This window comes from Procambarus clarkii, chromosome 20, assembly GCF_040958095.1.
Source record: "Procambarus clarkii isolate CNS0578487 chromosome 20, FALCON_Pclarkii_2.0, whole genome shotgun sequence".
Lineage (NCBI taxonomy): Eukaryota > Metazoa > Arthropoda > Malacostraca > Decapoda > Cambaridae > Procambarus > Procambarus clarkii.
This window is the reverse complement of record NC_091169.1, coordinates 28,838,118-28,856,031: the sequence shown is the minus strand read 5'-3', so window position 1 is coordinate 28,856,031 and position 17,914 is coordinate 28,838,118. Positions and strand designations below refer to the sequence as shown.

General features: G+C 51.5%; 1 protein-coding gene across 2 annotated transcripts; it reads left to right on the top strand.

Moving 5' to 3' along the window:
- The first annotated feature begins 9,802 nt into the window (after window positions 1-9,802).
- LOC123755363 (uncharacterized) lies at window positions 9,803-17,628 on the top strand. 2 transcript variants are annotated; one of them, XM_045737917.2, is made up of 6 exons: window positions 9,803-10,356; window positions 13,669-13,733; window positions 13,776-13,832; window positions 15,294-15,411; window positions 15,606-15,797; window positions 16,995-17,628. In XM_045737917.2, the coding sequence occupies exons 1-6, from the start codon at window positions 10,290-10,292 to the stop codon at window positions 17,135-17,137; spliced, it is 642 nt and encodes a 213-aa protein (XP_045593873.2). In that variant the 5' UTR covers window positions 9,803-10,289; the 3' UTR covers window positions 17,138-17,628. The 2 variants fall into 2 exon arrangements, with proteins under 2 accessions (XP_045593873.2, XP_045593871.2); XM_045737915.2 differs by having other exon boundaries at window positions 9,810-10,356; window positions 13,669-13,832.
- Window positions 17,629-17,914: the final 286 nt, after the last annotated feature.

Genomic DNA, 17,914 nt, shown 5'->3' with positions numbered 1-17,914 from the left:
CCAAAGGTCTAAAAATAGGTGCCACCCAGAGTCCCGGATGAGCGCATAGTGTTCAAGTACATAATTTGTCCCGTCAGTGGGGCGGGGGGAGGGGGTGTGTGGGGAGGAGGTGTGGGGGAGAGTGTTTAGGGGGGAGGAAATGGTGAGGGGAGAGGAAAGGGAGTGGGGAGAGTTTTTTTTTGGGGCAGGGATATTCTGCGGGTGACGGGGGGGGGGGGGGGGTCCATATGAGGTAGGGGCCCCCCTGGTGAAAGGGGCCTCCGGGGTGAAGGAGTGCTCCCACTTGAGGGGAGGGGGCCCCCAGGTGATGAAGGGGGCCCCCAGGTGATGAAGGGGGGCCCAGGTGAGGGGAGGAGGGCCCAGGTGAGGGGAGGGGCCCCCAGATGAGGAGCCCCAGGTGAGGGGAGGGGCCCCCAGATGAGGAGCCCCAGGTGATGGGAGGGGCCCCCAGATGAGGAGCCCCAGGTGTTGGGAGGGGCCCCCCAGATGAGGAGCCCCAGGTGAGGGGAGGGGCCCCCCAGATGATGAGCCCCAGGTGAGGGGAGGGGCCCCCCAGATGAGGAGCCCCAGGTGAGGGGAGGGGCCCCCCAAATGAGGAGCCCCAGGTGAGGGGAAGGGCCCCCAGGTGAGGGAGGGGCCCCCAGGTGAGGGGAGGGGCCCCCAGATGAGGAGCCCCAGGTGAGGGGAGGGGCCCCCAGATGAGGAGCCCCAGGTGATGGGAGGGGCCCCCAGATGAGGAGCCCCAGGTGTGGGGAGGGGCCCCCCAGATGAGGAGCCCCAGGTGAGGGGAGGGGCCCCCCAGATGATGAGCCCCAGGTGAGGGGAGGGGCCCCCCAGATGAGGAGCCCCAGGTGAGGGGAGGGGCCCCCCAGATGAGGAGCCCCAGGTGAGGGGAAGGGCCCCCAGGTGAGGGAGGGGCCCCCAGGTGAGGGGAGGGGACCCCAGGTGAGGGGAGGGGACCCCAGGTGAGGGGAGGGGGCCCCAGGTGAGGGAGGGGGCCCCAGGTGAAGAGAGGGGTCCCAGATGAGGGGAGGGGGCCCCCAGGTGAGGGGAGGGGCCCCAGGTGAGGGGAGGGGCCCCCAGGTGAGGGAAGGGCTCCCAGGTGAGGGAGGGGCCCCCAGGTGAGGGGAGGGGACCCCAGGTGAGGGGAGGGGGCCCCCAGGTGAGGGGAGGGGCCCCAGGTGAGGGGAGGGGCCCCCAGGTGAGGGTAGGGGCCCCCAGGTGAGGGGAGGGAGCCCCAGGTGAGGGGAGGGGCCCCAGGTGAGGGGAGGGGCCCCAGGTGAGGGGAGGGGCCCCAGGTGAGGGGAGGGGCCCCCAGGTGAGGGTAGGGTCCCCCCAGGTGAGGGGAGGGGGCCCCAGGTGAGGGGAGGGGGGCCCAGGTGAGGGGAGGGGCCCCAGGTGAGGGGAAGGGCCCCAGGTGAGGGGAAGGGGCTTAGCTCAAGTGGTGATCACCGTCCACCTTCTGTCACCCACAGAGACTTGACAGGATTTACACACTCGACAGTTGCCCTCACGAGACACTCAGCGGGTCGTCTCGAGGCCCTCTCAGGCTTAGCTTCCTTCACCTCTCACTATATACCACCAAAAAACTTCCTGTTCATATACACTAAGCTATCTTGGGTTTGCCATAAACCAAGTTATCTTTACGTCCGTATATAACCAGCTACAGTATCTTTACGTCCGTATATAACCAGCTACAGTATCTTTACGTCCGTATATAACCAGCTACAGTATCTTTACGTCCGTATATAACCAGCTACAGTCTCTTTACGTCCGTATAAACCAAGCCTCTTTGAGATTCGTATATACAAAACCGACCCGACGTTTGTATATCGCGATGTAACTTGAAGTTGGTCTATGCCTGCTCCTGAGTTACGGAACAACCACGTCTGCCAAAGTTTGCCAACACACTGAGGGGCTCCCGCTGGCCATCTCTAAGTTGTATCATAAAGTCTCTCCCGGAGATACGAGATGTTTGGCCGGCAGACAGATAGGCAGCAAATATCGCTCCCTTGTCCCCTCTACTCAGCTTCGGGATAGGAATCTATCCAAATATTTACGTGTTCACATATGAAACCAGAACACCTATCCTCATTCATGACGGCTTAGTCTAATTTTTAACCGGTTTACCGGCTTGGGAGCTTCACAGGCCGATATTATTGGTGTTATAGAAGTCGTCATTCCGGTCCTCCGGTCCTAGACTGTTCAATATAAATGTAGGAATCAAACCCCAGCGATTAAATAAAGATGTACAGACTTCGTAAGTATAGGCAGGTAAATGCTTGATATATTGTGGCCCCCTGAAGACCGTTACTTTGTGTTCATATCCCAGCTCCTTGTCCTCATATCCCAGCTGCTTGTCCTCATATCCCAGTTTCTTGTCCTCATATCCCAGTTTCTTGTTCTCATATCCCAGCTCCTTGTCCTCATATCATAGCTCCTTGTCCTCATATCCCAGCTCCTTGTCCTCATATCTCAGCTTCTTGTCCTCATATCCCAGCTCCTTGTCCTCATATCCCAGCTCCTTGTCCTCATATCCCAGCTCCTTGTCCTCATATCCCAGCTCCTTGTCCTCACATCCTAGCTTCTTGTCCTCATATCCCAGTTTCTTGTCCTCATATCCCAGCTCCTTGTCCCCACATCCTAGCTTCTTGTCCTCATATCCCAGCTTCTTGTCTTCATATCCCAGCTCCTTGTCCTCGTATCCCAGCTCCTTGTCCTCACATCCCAGCTCCTTGTCCTCACATCCCTTCCAAGTGCTACATAGTCATACAGGCTGAGACACTTCCTCGTCACAATGCCTCATCTTTACCTCACACAAAGGGGGTAACTGCATGCCGTTACTGGTTATAGAAAACGAAGAACAATAAACACATTAGTGACTTGTCTCAACAAACTAGTCCCCCCCCCCCTGCAGACGCCGGAAGTAATAGTCGAGAACAAGGGGGTACAAGACTAGTGGAGGCCCTCGTACCCACGTGCCCACGCCAAGGAAAACACCTGATGCCCACCTCCTCCCTAATTGCCCTCTCCAAGCCCTCGTTCAACGCCCCCTTAACCCTCAACGTCATATGAAGGGGAAATTAATCCCTAATCTGCTCCGCGTTGCACTTGCGAGGGTCATCCATTGCAAATATATTGCAAGTACCGTTGATAGAACTCTTGCCGTCCCCGTGAGCATCGTTCAGGCCCTAGGTGACTGTGGCCCCACATGAACGTAACATTCTGAAACGTACGCTGAATGCCCGACCAAAGTCCAGTCTCGGGAAACACTTAGAAAATATATTTAGATAATTTTCGCACTGAGAGTAAATATTGGGAGGAGGTGTGTGGACCTGTGGCCCCCAGGAGGCTGTGTTTGGCCAGCTCTGGCGCCCCCCTCGTCTGGGCACCCAGGGGCGTGCGCCCCCCTCGTCTGGGCACCCAGGGGCGTGCGCCCCCCTCGTCTGGGCACCCAGGGGCGTGTGCCCCCCTCGTCCGGGCACCTAGGGGCGTGTGCCCCCCTCGTCTGGGCACCCAGGGGCGTGCGCCCCCCTCGTCTGGGCACCCAGGGGCGTGTGCCCCCCTCGTCTGGGCACCCAGGGGCGTGCGCCCCCCTCGTCTGGGCACCCAGGGGCGTGTGCCCCCCTCGTCTGGGCACCCAGGGGCGTGCGCCCCCCTCGTCTGGGCACCCAGGGGCGTGTGCCCCCCTCGTCTGGGCACCCAGGGGCGTGCGCCCCCCCTCGTCCGGGCACCGAGAAGAGGGGGTAAAAGGGCTGCTAAGGAAACGGGGGGAAAAAATGGGTTATAAATGAGAGTGGTGGCGAGCGAAGGGGAATTATATCATATATACCCAGTTATGTCATTATGTTGAGTAGATCAGGTATATCCACTGACCTTGGGAGAGGGCGAAGTTCGAAGTATTATTTTCGTTATATGAATTCCGCATTTTTTTATTTTAAAATTATACGTTTAATGATACACAAAAGTATATGTTTGTTAAGGACTCGGCTTTTTTATATACATCTGATGGATTTTTTGGTTTTGTTTTTCAAGATTTCAAATGTTTTGAACCGATGGTCAATTTTTCTTGAATACAAGACTTTCGAGAATGGAAGATGAATGTGAGAGAGAAGGAAGGGGGGGGGGGAGATGGGATGGAGGGAGGAAGGGGAGAGGTGGGGAGGATGAAGGTGAGGGGAGAGAGAGAGAGAAAACTACATATCTGGGCTCATTGGACCCCCTCTTAACTAGGTACTTAACCCGCACGCGCGTGACCCCGGGAGAGAGGCTGGGGTCGCGCGTGACCCCGGGAGAGAGGCTGGGGTCGCGCGTGACCCCGGGAGGGAGGCTGGGGTCGCGCGTGACCCCGGGAGAGAGGCTGGGGTCGCGCGTGACCCTGGGAGGGAGGCTGGGGTCGCGCGTGACCCCGGGAGAGAGGCTGGGGTCGCGCGTGACCCCGGGAGGGAGGCTGGGGTCGCGCGTGACCCCGGGAGAGAGGCTGGGGTCGCGCGTGACCCTGGGAGGGAGGCTGGGGTCGCGCGTGACCCCGGGAGGGAGGCTGGGGTCGCGTGCTGTGTGTCGTGGTTAAGATGCTGACTCTTCTCCTGGCCTGCCAGCATCCAAGGGGAAGAATGATCCATAGTTACCTTGCACTCCAGAGGTACAGGAATGCTTCTCCAGCCGTGTGTGTGTGTGTGTGTGTGTGTGTGTATGTGTGTGTGTGTGTGTGTGTGTGTGTGTGTGTGTGTGTGTGTGTGTGTGTGTGTGTGTGTGTGTGTGTGTGTGTGTGTGTGTGTGTGTGTGTGACTTTCCTTACCTTGGTGTGCTTGCAGGCTTTGAACCTTAGCTTCTGACGGGTTTAGGACCATTAGAAGTTCACTTTTCCCCTCTTTGTATTCCTTCGTCCTGGTCCCACTCCTTCTGTTCCCTCGCCCACGTTTGAACCATCTTGTCAGTATCACCGAGAATCTTGTATGTAGTAATCATATGCATTTATTCTTTCAGCGGTTTTTAAGTGCAATTCAAGTCTTCGCTCTTCTGATAATTTAGTGGTGAGACTGATCTTGTGGTGTTTGTCCTCTCCTTTATTCATTTTCCTCCCTTCTCTGTTCCTTCTCTCTCTCTCTCTCTTCTTCTCATCCTCACTCCTTATTTTTCTCTGCCCGAGCCGGTCTCTCCCGTCTCCTCTTCCCCTTGTCGTTTTTCATTACCATCCTCCCTCTCTCCCTCCCTCTCCCCCTCTCTCCCTCCCTCTCCCCCTCTCTCCCTCCCTCTCTCCCTCCCTCCCTCTCCCCCTCCCTCTCTCCCTCCCTCCCTCCCTCCCTCCCTCCCTCCCTCCCTCTCTCCCTCTCTCTCTCTCCCTCCCTCCCTCTCTCCCTCCCTCCCTCTCTCCCTCTCCGCGAACATCGTCATCGTGCTCTCATCAACAAGCTCCAACACCAATAACACCACCTTTAAAGGGGTTTCCCACGGCATTACCCCTTCCCATTACCCCTGACCCCTCAGAGCAGCACGTGACTTACCCCTGCAGGCCGCCAGGGGGCGTGTGGCCCCTGGGGGGGGGGAGGGTGTTTGATCACACACCAACCTTACACCTCTCAAACGGTGGTGTGCTGAGAGCAGTGTTTTGATACGTCTCCCTGTGTGTGTGTGCGTGTGTGTGTGTGTGTGTGTGTGTGTGTGTGTGTGTGTGTGTGTGTGTGTGTGTGTGTGTGTGTGTGTGTGTGTGTGTGTGTGTGTACTCACCTAGTTGTACTCACCTAGTTGTGCTTGCGGGGGTTGAGCTCTGGCTCTTTGGTCCCGCCTCTCAACCGTCAATCAACAGGTGTACAGGTTCCTGAGCCTATTGGGCTCTATCATATCTACACTTGAAACTGTGTATGGAGTCAGCCTCCACCACATTGCTTCCTAATGCATTCCATTTGTCAACCACTCTGACACTAAAAAAGTTCTTTCTAATATCTCTGTGGCTCATTTGGGCACTCAGTTTCCACCTGTGTCCCCTAGTGCGTGTGCCCCTTGTGTTAAATAGCCTGTCTTTATCAACCCTGTCAATTCCCTTGAGGATCTTGAATGTGGTGATCATGTCCCCCTAACTCTTCTGTCTTCCAACGAAGTGAGGTTCAATTCCCGTAGTCTCTCCTCGTAGCTCATACCTCTCAGCTCGGGTACTAGTCTGGTGGCAAACCTTTGAACCTTTTCCAGTTTAGTCTTATGCTTGACTAGATATGGACTCCATGCTGGAGCCGCATACTCCAGGATTGGTCTGACATATGTGGTATATAATGTTCTGAAAGATTCCTTACACAAGTTTCTAAAGACCGTTCTTATGTTAGCCAACCTGGCATATGCTGCTGATGTTATCCTCTTGATATGAGCTTCAGGGGACAGGTCTGGCGTGATATCAACCCCCAGGTCTTTCTCTCTCTCTGACTCTTAAAGTATTTCATCTCCCAAGTGATACCTTGTATCTGGTCTCCTGCTTCCTACCCCTATCTTCATTACATTACATTTGCTTGGGTTAAACTCTAACATCCATTTGTTCGACCATTCCTGCAGCTTGTCCAGGTCTTCTTGAAGCCTCAAGCTGTCCTCCTCTGTCTTAATCCTTCTCATAATTTTGGCGTCGTCAGCAAACATTGAGAGGAATGAGTCTATACCCTCTGGGAGATCATTTACGTATATCAGAAACAGGATAGGTCCAAGCACAGAGCCCTGTGGGACTCCACTGGTGACTTCACGCCATTCTGAGGTCTCACCCCTCACTATAACTCTCTGCTTCCTATTGCTTAGGTACTCCCTTATCCACTGGAGCGCCCTACCAGTTACTCCTGCCTGTTTCTCCAGCTTATGCATCAACCTTTTATGGGGTACTGTGTCAAAGGCTTTCCGACAGTCCAAAAAAATGCAGTCCGCCCATCCTTCTCTTTCTTGCTTAATCTTTGTCACCTGATCATAGAATTCTATCAAGCCTGTAAGGCAAGATTTACCCTCCCTGAACCCATGTTGATGGGTTGTCACGAAGTCTCTTCTTTCCAGATGTGTTACTAGGTTTTTTCTCACAATCTTCTCCATCACCTTGCATGGTATACAAGTTAAGGACACTGGCCTGTAGTTCAGTGCCTCTTGTCTGTCACCCTTTTTAAATATTGGTACTACATTAGCAGTCTTCCATACTTCTGGTAGGTCTCCCGTTTTCAGTGACCTACTATACACTATGGAGAGTGGCAAGCAAAGTGCTCCTGCACACTCTTTCAATACCCATGGTGAGATTCCATCCAGCGAAACAGCTTTTCTCACATCCAGCTCCAATAGGTGCTTCTTGACCTCATCTCTTGTAATTTCGAACCTTTCCAAGGTCACATGGTTTGCTGCCACCTCTCCTATCGCCGTGACTTCTCCCTGTTCTATTGTAAAGACCTCCTGGAACCTTTTGTTGAGTTCTTCACACACCTCTTTGTCATTCTCTGTGTACCTGTCCTCGCCCACCCTAAGTTTTATCACCTGTTCCTTCACTGTTGTCTTCCTCCTGATGTGACTGTGTAGTAGCTTTGGTTCGGTCTTGGCTTTATTAGCTATATCATTTTCATACCTTTTCTCAGCTGCTCTTCTCACACTAACATACTCGTTCCTGGTTCTCTGGTATCTCTCTCTACTTTCTGGTGTTCTGTTATTACGGAAGTTCCTCCATGCCCTTTTGTTCAGCTCCTTTGCTTTCATACATTCCCTATTAAACTACGGATTCTTCCTTTGCTTCTCTGTTTTTTCCTGTTGGGCTGGGACAAACCTGCTTACAGCCTCCTGACATTTTTGGGTGACATAGTCCATCATGTCTTGTACGGACTTGGTTCCGAGTTCTGTGTCTCAATGTATATCCCATAGGAATTTATTCATCTCCATTTTTCCAGCTTCGTCTTGTGCTTGACAAGGTACGGGCTCCATGCTGGGGCCGCATACTCCTGGATTGGTCTTACATATGTGGTATACAAGATTCTGAATGATTCCTTACACAGGTTCCTGAAGGCTGTTCTGATGTTCAACTCCTAGATCTTTCTCTCTGTCCGTTTCATTAAGTACTTCATCTCCTATTCTGTATCCTGTGTCTGGCCTCCTGTTTCCACTGCCTAGTTTCATTACTTTGCATTTACTCGGTTTGAACTTCAACAGCCATTTGTTGGACCATTCACTCAGTCTGTCTAGGTCATCCTGTAGCCTCCTACTATCATCCTCTGTTTCAATCCTCCTCATAAGTTTTGCATCATCAGCAAACATTGAGAGAAACGAGTTTATACTCTCTGGGAGATCATTTACATATACCAGAAACAGTATAGGTCCAAGGACTAACCCCTGCGGGACTCCACTTGTAACGTCTCGCCAATCTGAGACCTCACCCCTCACACTGACTCGTTGTCTCCTGTTGCTTAGGTACTCCTTCTCTCTTCCTGAAGAGAGATCCTTTTCTCTTTCTGATTCCTGCAGCTGCCTTCCCCCATATGCTGCAGCTGCCCTCCCCTTATGCTGTAGCTGCCTTCCCCTTATGCTGCAGCTGCCTTCCCCTTATGCTGTAGCTGCCTTCCCCTTATGCTGTAGCTGCCTTCCCCATATGCTGCAGCTGCCTTCCCACTTATGCTGCAGCTGCCTTCCCCTTATGCTGTAGCTGCCTTCCCCTTATGCTGTAGCTGCCTTCCCCTTATGCTGTAGCTGCCTTCCCCTTATGATGTAGCTGCCTTCCCCTTATGCTGTAGCTGCCCCTCCCCTTATGCTGTAGCAGCCTTCCCCTTATGCTGTAGCAGCCTTCCCCTTATGCTGTAGCTGCCTTCCCCTTATGCTGTAGCTGCCTTCCCCCATTTTCTGCAGCTGCCCTCCCCTTATGCTGTAGCTGCCTTCCCTTTATGCTGTAGCTGCCTTCCCCTTATGCTGTAGCTGCCTTCCCCTTATGCTGTAGCTGCCTTCCCCTTATGCTGTAACTGCCTTCCCCTTATGCTGTAGCTGCCTTCCCCCATATGCTGCAGCTGCCTTCCCCTTATGCTGCAGCTGCCTTCCCCCTTATGTTGTAGCTGCCTTCCCCTTATGCTGTAGCTGCCTTCTCTTTATGCTGTAGCTGCTTTCCCCTTATGCTGTAGCTGCCTTCCCCTTATGCTGTAGCTGCCTTCTCTTTATGCTGTAGCTGCCTTCCCCTTATGCTGTAGCTGCCTTCCCCTTATGCTGTAGCTGCCTTTCCCCTTATGCTGCAGCTGCCTTTCCCCATATGCTGCAACTGCCTTCCCCTTATGCTGTAGCTGCCTTCCCCTTATGCTGTAGCTGCCTTCCCCTTATGCTGCAGCTGCCTTCCCCCATATGCTGCAGCTGCCTTCCCTTTATGCTGCAGCTGCCTTCCCCCTTATGTTGTAGCTGCCTTCCCCTTATGCTGTAGCTGCCTTCTCTTTATGCTGTAGCTGCTTTCCCCTTATGCTGCAGCTGCCTTCCCCTTATGCTGTAGCTGCCTTCTCTTTATGCTGTAGCTGCCTTCCCCTTATGCTGTAGCTGCCTTCCCCTTATGCTGCAGCTGCCTTCCCACTTATGCTGCAGCTGCCTTCCCCTTATGCTGCAGCTGCCTTCCCCTTATCCTGCAGCTGCCTCTGGTCTCCTCTCTGTTTTTCCCATCATCATTACCTTACACTTGGTGGTATTGAATTCCAGCAACCATTCGCTTGGCCACTCCTGAAGCTCATCTAGGTCCTTGCACTCACCGGATGATGAACACCGTGCAAATATAGCGTATAGGCGCTCCGACGCTGCTTCCTCCGCGCCGCCCCGGAGCCGGCAGTATCGTCACTACGCCAGCACGACAAGACACGCGTCTTGGACTTTCTTGGGAAAACCTTTGCGTCACGGCCCGGACGCACGTCGGTGTAAGCATCCGGAGGAGCGGGTGTAGCCTGTCAGTCCGTCTCCTTCTCCCGTCTCCTGAGCACTGCTCTAGTTCTGTCCTCGACCGTCGACTGTGGCATACAGTGATCCGTGCAGTCACTCGCAGTGATTCACAGTGATCCACAATAGCCCTCCCCTGGTGGCCTGCTGTCACTTACAGTGACGTATAGTGACTGAGAGAACCTTCAGAGATCAGCTGGGGAATCGCAAGATAAAAAAATTGAAAAGGGACAGTGACACCAACAGTGACACCTGGGTGACGCAAGTGACACCGACAGTGACGTCTGGGTGACGCAAGTGACACCGACAGTGACGTCTGGGTGACAAGTGACACCGACAGTGACGTCTGGGTGACAAGTGACACCGAGGAAGACAAGAGTGAAGGTGCCACAGGAAGTATGAAGGTGACCCGACCTTTGACCTTCCTCACTCTACTGGTCATTCCTCGCCACACGTCTGCACAAGGTAATGATAATGATGATGCAATTAATACTATACTAATGATTACAATATTAATAAAATATAATGACACGTAATGATAATAATATTGGTAGGATTATTAATGAGATGCAGGTGTGTACTCATGAGGCAGGTGTGTACTCATAAGGCAGGTCTGTACTCATAAGGCAGGTCTGTACTCATGAGGCAGGTGTGTACTCATAAGGTAGGTGTGTACTCATAAGGCAGGTCTGTACTCATGAGGCAGGTGTGTACTCATAAGGCAGGTCTGTACTCATGAGGCAGGTGTGTACTCATGAGGCAGGTGTGTACGGATGAGGCAGGTGTGTACTCATGAGGCAGGTGTGTACTCATGAGGCAGGTGTGTACTCATGAGGCAGGTCTGTACTCATAAGGCAGGTCTGTACTCATGAGGCAGGTGTGTACTCATAAGGTAGGTGTGTACTCATAAGGCAGGTCTGTACTCATGAGGCAGGTGTGTACTCATAAGGCAGGTCTGTACTCATGAGGCAGGTGTGTACTCATGAGGCAGGTGTGTACGGATGAGGCAGGTGTGTACTCATGAGGCAGGTGTGTACTCATGAGGCAGGTGTGTACTCATGAGGCAGATGTGTACTCATGAGGCAGGTCTGTACTCATGAGGCAGGTGTGTACTCATGAGGCAGGTGTGTACTCATGAGGCAGATGTGTACTCATGAGGCAGGTCTGTACTCATGAGGCAGGTGTGTACTCATGAGGCAGGTGTGTACTCATGAGGCAGGTGTGTACTCATGAGGTAGGTGTGTACTCATGAGGCAGGTGTGTACTCATGAGGCAGGTGTGTACTCATGAGGCAGGTCTGTACTCATGAGGCAGGTGTGTACTCATGAGGCAGATGTGTACTCATGAGGCAGGTCTGTACTCATGAGGCAGGTGTGTACTCATGAGGCAGGTGTGTACTCATGAGGCAGGTGTGTACTCATGAGGTAGGTGTGTACTCATGAGGCAGGTCTGTACTCATGAGGCAGGTGTGTACTCATGAGGCAGGTCTGTACTCATGAGGCAGGTGTGTACTCATGAGGCAGATGTGTACTCATGAGGCAGGTCTGTACTCATGAGGCAGGTGTGTACTCATGAGGCAGGTGTGTACTCATGAGGCAGGTGTGTACTCATGAGGCAGGTCTGTACTCATGATGCAGGTGTGTACTCATGAGGCAGGTGTGTACTCATGAGGTAGGTGTGTACTCATGAGGCAGGTCTGTACTCATGAGGCAGGTGTGTACTCATGAGGCAGGTGTGTACTCATGAGGCAGGTCTGTACTCATGATGCAGGTGTGTACTCATGAGGCAGGTGTGTACTCATGAGGCAGGTGTGTACTCATGAGGCAGGTCTGTACTCATGAGGCAGGTGTGTACTCATGAGGCAGGTGTGTACTCATGAGGCAGGTCTGTACTCATAAGGTAGGTGTGTACTCATGAGGCAGGTCTGTACTCATAAGGTAGGTGTGTACTCATGAGGCAGGTCTGTACTCATAAGGTAGGTGTGTACTCATAAGGCAGGTCTGTACTCATGAGGCAGGTCTGTACTCATAAGGCAGGTCTGTACTCATGAGGCAGGTGTGTACTCATGAGGCAGGTCTGTACTCATGAGGAAGGTGTGTGTGTATATTAGGCAGCCAATCAGAGCCGTCCTCTTCACACCCTTGGTGAACTGCAGCCAATCAGAGCCCTTGGACTCATACGGCTGAATGTTTGGAAGGAAAATACTTAGGAAGGTGTAATGTAAATATTACTTTGTGACAATGATGGTGACAATAATGATGGTGATGACGACTTTGGCGATGATGAATGTTACGGCCTCTTCAAGCCAGTAGTAACCGGGGGGGGGGGGGGCAGATTCACGAAAGCACTTACGAACCTGTACATCTTTTCTCAATCTTTGGCGGCTTTGTTTCCGTTAAACAGTTAAACATTAATCAGTTAATGAGCTCCGCAGCACCAGGAGGCTGTTTGTAACAATAACAACGGACTCCTGGTTCAACCTTGACGCCAAGCGGACGTCTGGACTCCTCCTCCGCCTGGCAGCCGCCGGATCACGTCCTGTTTTCGCGTTTTGGCTTTGCTACTGCTGTTTGGCATCCCTCTTCAGCGGTCTGATTGTACGACGCCTGGCGCACTTATCGCCTTGGGTCACGGGATTGTTGATAGATTTTTTTTTGGCGTGTTCTGGCTGGTTCTCCCGACGGGGTGACGGTGTTCGGGGGGCCGGCTTGGCCGAGAGGTGCCGGGGGTTGGCGGGTCTTGGTGGGCTCCTGGTGTGCCCTCAGCCGTGGTGGGCGGCCGGCTTCTGCTCTGCCGGGGAACACTGGAGGACTTTTTGCGTTTTAGTTGGGGCCGAGTTTTTGGTTTTACTACGTGGTGTTCTCTGTGTGGGGCGGGTGTTCTCTCCACACAGAGAACACCACGTAGCAAAACCAAAAACTCGGCCCCAACTAAAACGCAAAAAGTCCTCCAGTGTTCCCCGGCAGAGCAGAAGCCGGCCGCCCACCACGGCTGAGGGCACACCAGGAGCCCACCAAGACCCGCCAACCCCCGGCACCTCTCGGCCAAGCCCGCCCCCCGAACACCGTCACCCCGCCGGGAGAACCAGTCAGAACACGTAAAAAAAAAAAAGCTATCAACAACCTGGTGACCCAAGGCAATATGTGAACCAGGCGTCGTACAAACCGAACCGTTGAAGAGGAATGCCAAACGAAAGTATCAAATCCAAAATCGCAAAACCGAACGTGAACCGGCGGCTCGCCAACCTGTCCTCTTAAAAATAACGTCGCTTTTCGCTCGTATGCGCGCTATGGCCAAAAATAGACGTAATATGAAATGAAATCGGCTCACAAAAGTGATGTAGTGTCCCGTTTTCTGTTTGAGTCCTCTGGCTTACTCGGAAAGGTTAGGAGAGGAAACTTTCAATTAACATTCTTCATGACGTTTTAAAATTTAAGGCGAATTTCCTGCCCACCTAACCTACCAGAGGACCCTTAACTTACTGTTTTGGAAAAAAGAGTATATTTTCAATTTTTCTTTTCATTTTCAAATTACGTCCATTTTCGGCCATACGGCAAACGACCAATTCAGCCGTAATTTGTAAGAAGACAAGTCCCTTCGTTGTCGTCGACCCACCTCCGAAACGAATTGTGGTCGGTAGTGCTCCACAGATGGCGTGAATACCGTCACAGTGATGATGTTGTTGATGGTGACAATAGCGATGGTGATGATGGTGACTCTAATAATAATAAGATCATTCTCTTAACAATAGATGCCCAATATGTTCCCATCTTGCAGGTACGCATGAGGTCGAGACCCACAGCGGATGTTACCTGCCCCTGGAGCTCTTCGAGAGCCGCGAGGTCACACTGAGGCCCAGCGTGACCTCTGTCACCATGGCAGAGGTCACGCTGACCGCTCAGGTCAACCTCACTAACAGCGCCCTCGCCCTCGCAATGAAGGTAACTCATTAAAGATGAGTTGTGTAGTTGGTTTTAGAAGTTGGTTTAAACCGGAGGGGATGTATCTCATAGGACGGACTTGGGCAATTGTGGTCGTAGCGGATCAGACTCAGCTCCTGGGCCCGCCTCTTAATCTACGGAATCTACCGCATGTTAAGTTTAGTTTGTTAATGGAATGAAGTAGACAGGAAATAGATGGCAGGATCCTTCCACCTATTTCAAGGTAGATAGGATAAAATAGAGGTCAGGAGCCATAGCAGTAGACGAATGGCGGCTGCTGCATGAACAGTCGGGGTCCAAGAGCTGGAACTCAATACTGTGAGCACAAATAGTCAAGAACATACTTTTCTCTTAACACACCTCCATTATATCTAACCCTGCCTTCATAAACCTCAATGTAGACACAACCCCAATCACCACTAACCCAATCACCACCTAACCCAATCACCACTAACCCAGTCACTACCTAATCCAATCACCGCCTAACCCAGTCACCACCTAACCCAATCACCGCCTAACCCAGTCACCACCTAACCCAGTCACCGCCTAACCCAGTCACCGCCTAACCCAATCACCACCTAACCCAGTCACCGCCTAACCCAATCACCACCTAACCCAGTCACCACCTAACCCAATCACCGCCTAACCCAGTCACCGCCTAACCCAATCACCACCTAACCCAATCACCACCTAACCCAATCACCACTAACCCAGTCACCACCTAATCCAATCACCGCCTAACCCAGTCACCACCTAACCCAATCACCGCCTAACCCAGTCACCACCTAACCCAATCACCGCCTAACCCAGTCACCGCCTAACCCAATCACCACCTAACCCAGTCACCACCTAACCCAGTCACCACCTAACCCAATCACCGCCTAACCCAATCACCACCTAACCCAGTCACCACCTAACCCAATCACCGCCTAACCCAGTCACCGCCTAACCCAATCACCACCTAACCCAATCACCACCTAACCCAGTCACCGCCTAACCCAGTCACCGCCTAACCCAATCACCGCCTAACCCAGTCACCACCTAACCCAATCACCGCCTAACCCAGTCACCACCTAACCCAATCACCGCCTAACCCAGTCACCGCCTAACCCAATCACCACCTAATCCAGTCACCAACTAACCCAATCACCGCCTAACCCAGTCACCGCCTAACCCAATCACCACCTAACCCAGTCACCACCTAACCCAATCACCGTCTAACCCAGTCACCGCCTAACCCAATCACCACCTAACCCAATCACCACCTAACCCAGTCACCGCCTAACCCAGTCACCGCCTAACCCAGTCACCAGCTAACCCAATCACCGCCTAACCCAGTCACCGCCTAACCCAGTCACCAGCTAACCTAATCACCAGCTAACATACCACGCTCTTCACCTAAGCCAACAGTGTGACGCTGGCCAATAACAAGGGCGCACACTAACACTCTCAGTGTTCCAGAACGCAGCGGTGGTGACGGGGCCGCTTGGGAACGCGGTCACGGCCAAGTTTAACTCTGCCAGCATCCGCACGGGCCCCAGCACCACCTGGACGGTCAACACTCCCCAGAACCTGTCAGGTAGGCAAGCCTTCCCTACCTGCTGGGTACCAACATGGGAGGGGGCCCAGAGTGCCCTACCTGCTTGGTACCAACGTGGTACCAACAAGGTAGGGCAAAACTATTAAATTGGTAAACTATTAAAATTTAATATTTTTAACAATAATTTGTGTAAATATTGGGGTGAGAGTGAGTGAACCTTCGGTGTTCCCCAGGGAGCAGCTGCCAGGAGGACTCTACACAATCCAGGGAGTTTGCTTCAATCAGACACACAGGGGACAAGGGACTCACGAAGTCCCTAGTGGTCCTGGTGACCCTGCTGGTGGTCTCCGGGGTCATCAACCTCGGCCTCCTTACATACGTCTTCGTCCTCCGGGTGGAGAAGGCTCGTCTTAAGAAGAAGACAGGTAATCTCATCTTATTTTGTTCTCATATCTCATGTTTTTTCGCATTTTACCAAAGTCGCCACGAGGCTATGTCTGGATTTCCTCAGAATGCAAACCACAACAGTTACCTAACTCCCGAGTACCTATTTATCCCTTGGTGAACATGTTTATCGGGTGAAAGGAAACGTGCAGAAACGTCTCTGTCCTGCCTACATTGATCAATCTGCGACCATTCTAGTGTGAGCCGACCGCGCTGGCTACTGTGCTACGGGTCCCCGTGCACACAAGTCTTTTAGAGATCTTGACTCGACCAATTGGTTGAGTCACCGACGGCCTCAACCTCTTACTACTCAGCGTTCGATCCCCGAAGGTCCAAGTGGTTGGTCACCGTTCCTTCCGTCCGTCGCATCCCAGCTCCCTGTCCTCAAATCCCACCTTTATGTCCTCATATACAGCTCCTTGTCCTAATATCCCAGTTCATTGTCTTCATATCCCAGCTCCTTGTGCTATATAGTCGTAATTATCTTACCTGATAAAGGTAAGGTAATTACCTTTATCAGGTAAATCCTTGTCAGCAAAGTGGATGTGGAAAGGAATACTGTCCTCTATGAACTATTATCTAAGCAGTTTTCAATCCTATATAATTTCCTCTGAATCTTGATCCCTTTTCAAAAAATTAAAATCCATAAGAGATGATTGATGCATAGCCAATATTTTGCTTTGTTAATCATTTAAGATGTATCACTTCCTTAAGATGCAATGCAGCAAAGAATTAAAATATGCGACAAATATTCGATTTCAATTTAATTCAGAATCACTGAAATAGGGTACACATATATCTATTGAGATGTTGAAGTGTGTTTAGAGTCCACCTTTCATTTCCCAGCTTTATTAAGATCACAACAGGAGATAACCAGCCCAGAGCCGTGGGTGCTCCCCATGCAGGGGACATTGGTATTAATCATGTTTGCAACAGGCACACGTCCTCAGTTCTCCCCCCCCCCCTGAGCCTCTTCATTACAGTAGCTCTACACATTGTTGCTTTTCTCAGAGACTGATTACAGGTGTACATGCTAGAAGTTCGTAGCTGACCAATATGGACGCGCCACTTGTCTCCCACATGTGACCGCAGCAGATTCCAGCATAAAATTTAAAGCGTAATGGTTTTATAATTCAATGTAAGACGTTTCAATGTTATTTTAATGTTTCATGTTTCAGAACTATTCCATGGTATCCAATCTGAGGCACACGCACGCCCCTCAACCCATGGCACCAGGCAGCCCTCAACCCATGGCACCAGGCACCCCTCAACCCATGGCACACAGGGAAATGGCATCATTCGACAACACAGTCTACTATGATAAGTCACGTGAGAGCGACAAGTATGACAACACCAGGGTTGATTCTGTTCTCTATGACGATATCACCACTCTCAAGATGGTGTAGTGGATATCATGATGAGTTGAAATGCGATCCCTTAGTGTGTTGGTTGAGATGAGCCCTCATCTCTAAGTTGCAGAATGATCCCGCAATGTACGATCTCTTCGATTTCATAAAACTTGCACAGAGGGTTGGGGTTACAGGCTATCTTTCTTAAAGCATATAATTTAGGCTTACCCCGACTTGCCTATGTCCGTCCCATACCACAGACCATTCCCCCTACAAGCCTCCAAATTCAGACAAACAAAACGTTCTCTTTTAAAGGTAAAGAGGTGAAACCTAGTGAGGCTCGTGGGAATATTTCTATCAAATATTGCTTTAAAAGTTTATTCATTTTATTTGCATGATTTATCATTGTTTATTTAATAATTATTATTGTTGTTTGATTAGTGTAAATAAATTATCAGCTAAACTTGCAGTATTTCTATCCCTGTCAATTTTCCCCAACATGATATGACCAAAATATTTTGTATAATTATATGGGGAACAGATAAGAAGATAAGAATCAAGAAATCTGCAGAAGACCTTCTGGCCTTCGAGGAAGCAGTTATTTCTAGCCACACAAACTCATTCATATAATGTCTAACCTACGCTTAAACAATCCATCACAACAACATCAGAGAAGATTTAGAGCTCCAATCTCAAATACCAAGAGTGAGAAAGTCTCAGACTTGAAGGGATTGAGTTTCATGGCCTGA

Coding starts and splice junctions, on each gene's coding strand:
- LOC123755363 (XM_045737915.2), top strand. CDS start 10,290: ATGAAGGTGACCCGACCTTTGACCTTCCTCACTCTACTGGTCATTCCT. Junction 10,357..13,668: donor TCGCCACACGTCTGCACAAG/GTAATGATAATG, acceptor CCCATCTTGCAG/GTACGCATGAGGTCGAGACC. Junction 15,798..16,994: donor TCGTCTTAAGAAGAAGACAG/GTAATCTCATCT, acceptor TTCATGTTTCAG/AACTATTCCATGGTATCCAA.